The following is a 2,191-nucleotide window of genomic DNA, read 5'->3' as shown; positions in this document are numbered from 1 at the left end:
GTACAGAAAGTAAAAATGCTGTTACAGTCTCAGTGTAACTGGCAGCCACGGACGGTTGACTCACCAATCACAGCTATCCACGTTACAGCAAGTGTCTTACACGAAAACCTAACAACGCTTACAATTCTGTTGGGGTGAAGTCCCCAAGCTTGGTGGTGGATTTCCAAGAGGGACTACATGGAGGAAGGCGAAATGTCACAGGAACTATTCTTTGGCTCTTTGGGTGGGTGGGTGTCCTGGGGTTTGTATCACAGCTACCTTTTTTTTTTTTTTTTTTTTTAAAAAGCTACCAAATCCATGTGAGCAGTCCAGCCAATCCTGAACAGTTCTTTTTTTTGCAGGTTATTTGGAGTCTTAATCATCTTCTCCTTCATCATCTGTTTCTCTCTTCCTCTTTTCACTTTTCCCGCTTTCTTTCTCTTCTTCCTCCACATCTTCATCCTCATCCTCTTCATCTTCATCAGCTTCTCCATCACGTCCACATTCTTCCTCCCCACTGACTTCATCTTCATCCTCCCCTTCTACATCTTCATCCTCTTCATCATCAAACTCTTCTTCCTCACCATCCTTCTCCTCCTCCTGGTCCTCATCTTCTCCTCCTTCATCATCCTCTTCTTCATCCACACCATCCACCTCGGCATCTGAGTCAGGGGCTTCACTGTCCTCTCGGTCATAGCCATGCAGGTAGGTCAGCTGGGGAAGGAGCTTGAAGACACTCTCTCGGTAGTCATTCAGGTTAGTAACCTCACGGTTAAACAGATCCAGGCTCTTCAGACATTCCAACTTTTTCAAAGGTTCCAGGGTGCTGATATCTTTCAGTTTATTTCCACTTAAGTTTAGATGTGTAAGATTTGGAAGTTTTTCTGCTAACATATCCAGACCTCCAAAAATTCTGTTGTCACTGGGCTCGAGCTTTTTCAGTTTAGGTTGTTTGGGGAGATTTGAAACTGAAATCAAGCCTACATTTATTAAACTGAGGAACTCTAAGTTCACAAATTCAGCCATTAGGCCCTCAATTTTCCCATCATTTGATTTGCAGTTGTCCAGGACAAGTTCTCGAACAGCTGCCGGGGTCTGGTTCCTCAGCTCCAGGTGGATCCTCCTCTTCATGTCCATGTTTTTCTCTTCCCCCCTCTTGAAACTTAACTTTCCGTGGCGCAGGGCGTAGCGGGGAGAGGTGTCCCAGCCTGCACAGCGAGAGGGTGGTCAGAAGGGGTCTGTTAGCAGCAGTGCCCGGCGGCACGGTCCTGGGCGGTGGGCGGCGTGCGGGCAGGCAAGCAGAGCCCCCGGAGCCAAGTTACTCACGGGAGCGGAGAGAGACCATGGAGGGAAAGGGGGGCTGCGGTGCAGCGCTGGTCTCACTACTGCCACCCCCGGCCGTGGCCCCTCACTGCGCTTAAACCAGCGACGCAGCGCAGGTGGCTCCGCTGGGCTCGCTGGGCTCGGCGGCCGCGGCGCGCCAAGGACGGGGTGGGGAGAGGCACCTTGGCTATGTGCTTTTAATATTAGCTGTTATTATACTGAGGTAATTACCTAGTGTTTTTATCTTTAAATGTCCCTGAATTTTGTCAAATGCTTTTTTGGCATCAATTGAGATGATCATGTGTTATTTTTCATTCATTCTATTTATGTGGTGTATTGATTGATTTTTTTTTGTGCTGAATCACCCTCGCCCTGCAGGTTTTTGATTACTGCATCAATCTCTCTAGGTATGACTCTGTTCACATCTTTTACTTCTTTGTGATTAGATTTTTTTTTTTTTTTTTTTTTTTTTTTGTGTGTGTGTGGTACGCGGGCGTCTCACCGCCGCGGCCTCTCCCGTTGCAGAGCACAGGCTCCGGACGCACCGGCCCAGCGGCCACAGCTCACAGGCCCAGCCGCTCCGCGGCACGCGGGACCCTCCCGGACCGGGGCACGAACCCGCGCCCCCTGCATCTGCAGGCGGACCCTCAACCACTGCGCCACCAGGGAAGCCCCCTGTGATTAGATCTTTGTAGGGTATTTTTCTAGGAATTTACCCATATCTTTTAGGTTATGTAATATTTTGGCATAAAATTGTTCATAGTACTCTCTTTTAATAGTGATTAAAATTTTCTGTGATTCAGTTACAGTTTTTCCTCTTTCATCTGTGATTTTATTTAATTCAATATTTACTTTTTTTTTAACCTAGCTAAGTGTCAATTTGTTCATC

The 2,191-nt window shown here is 47.6% G+C and overlaps 1 protein-coding gene across 1 annotated transcript; it reads right to left on the bottom strand.

Moving 5' to 3' along the window:
* Positions 1–354: 354 nt before the first annotated feature.
* LOC102988404 (acidic leucine-rich nuclear phosphoprotein 32 family member B-like) lies at positions 355–1,146 on the bottom strand. Its single transcript, XM_055079191.1, has one exon. It carries the CDS (start codon positions 1,114–1,116, stop codon positions 355–357), a length of 762 nt encoding a protein of 253 aa, XP_054935166.1. The 5' UTR covers positions 1,117–1,146.
* Between the last annotated feature and the right edge of the window lie 1,045 nt (positions 1,147–2,191).

Source organism: Physeter macrocephalus, chromosome 17 (genome assembly GCF_002837175.3).
Source record: "Physeter macrocephalus isolate SW-GA chromosome 17, ASM283717v5, whole genome shotgun sequence".
NCBI lineage: Eukaryota > Metazoa > Chordata > Mammalia > Artiodactyla > Physeteridae > Physeter > Physeter macrocephalus.
Note: the sequence above shows the minus strand (reverse complement) of the source record. Positions and strands in the feature narration are given on the sequence as shown.

Excerpts from the sequence above, each read along its gene's own strand:
- LOC102988404 (XM_055079191.1), bottom strand. The coding sequence starts at position 1,116 with ATGGACATGAAGAGGAGGATCCACCTGGAGCTGAGGAACCAGACCCCG.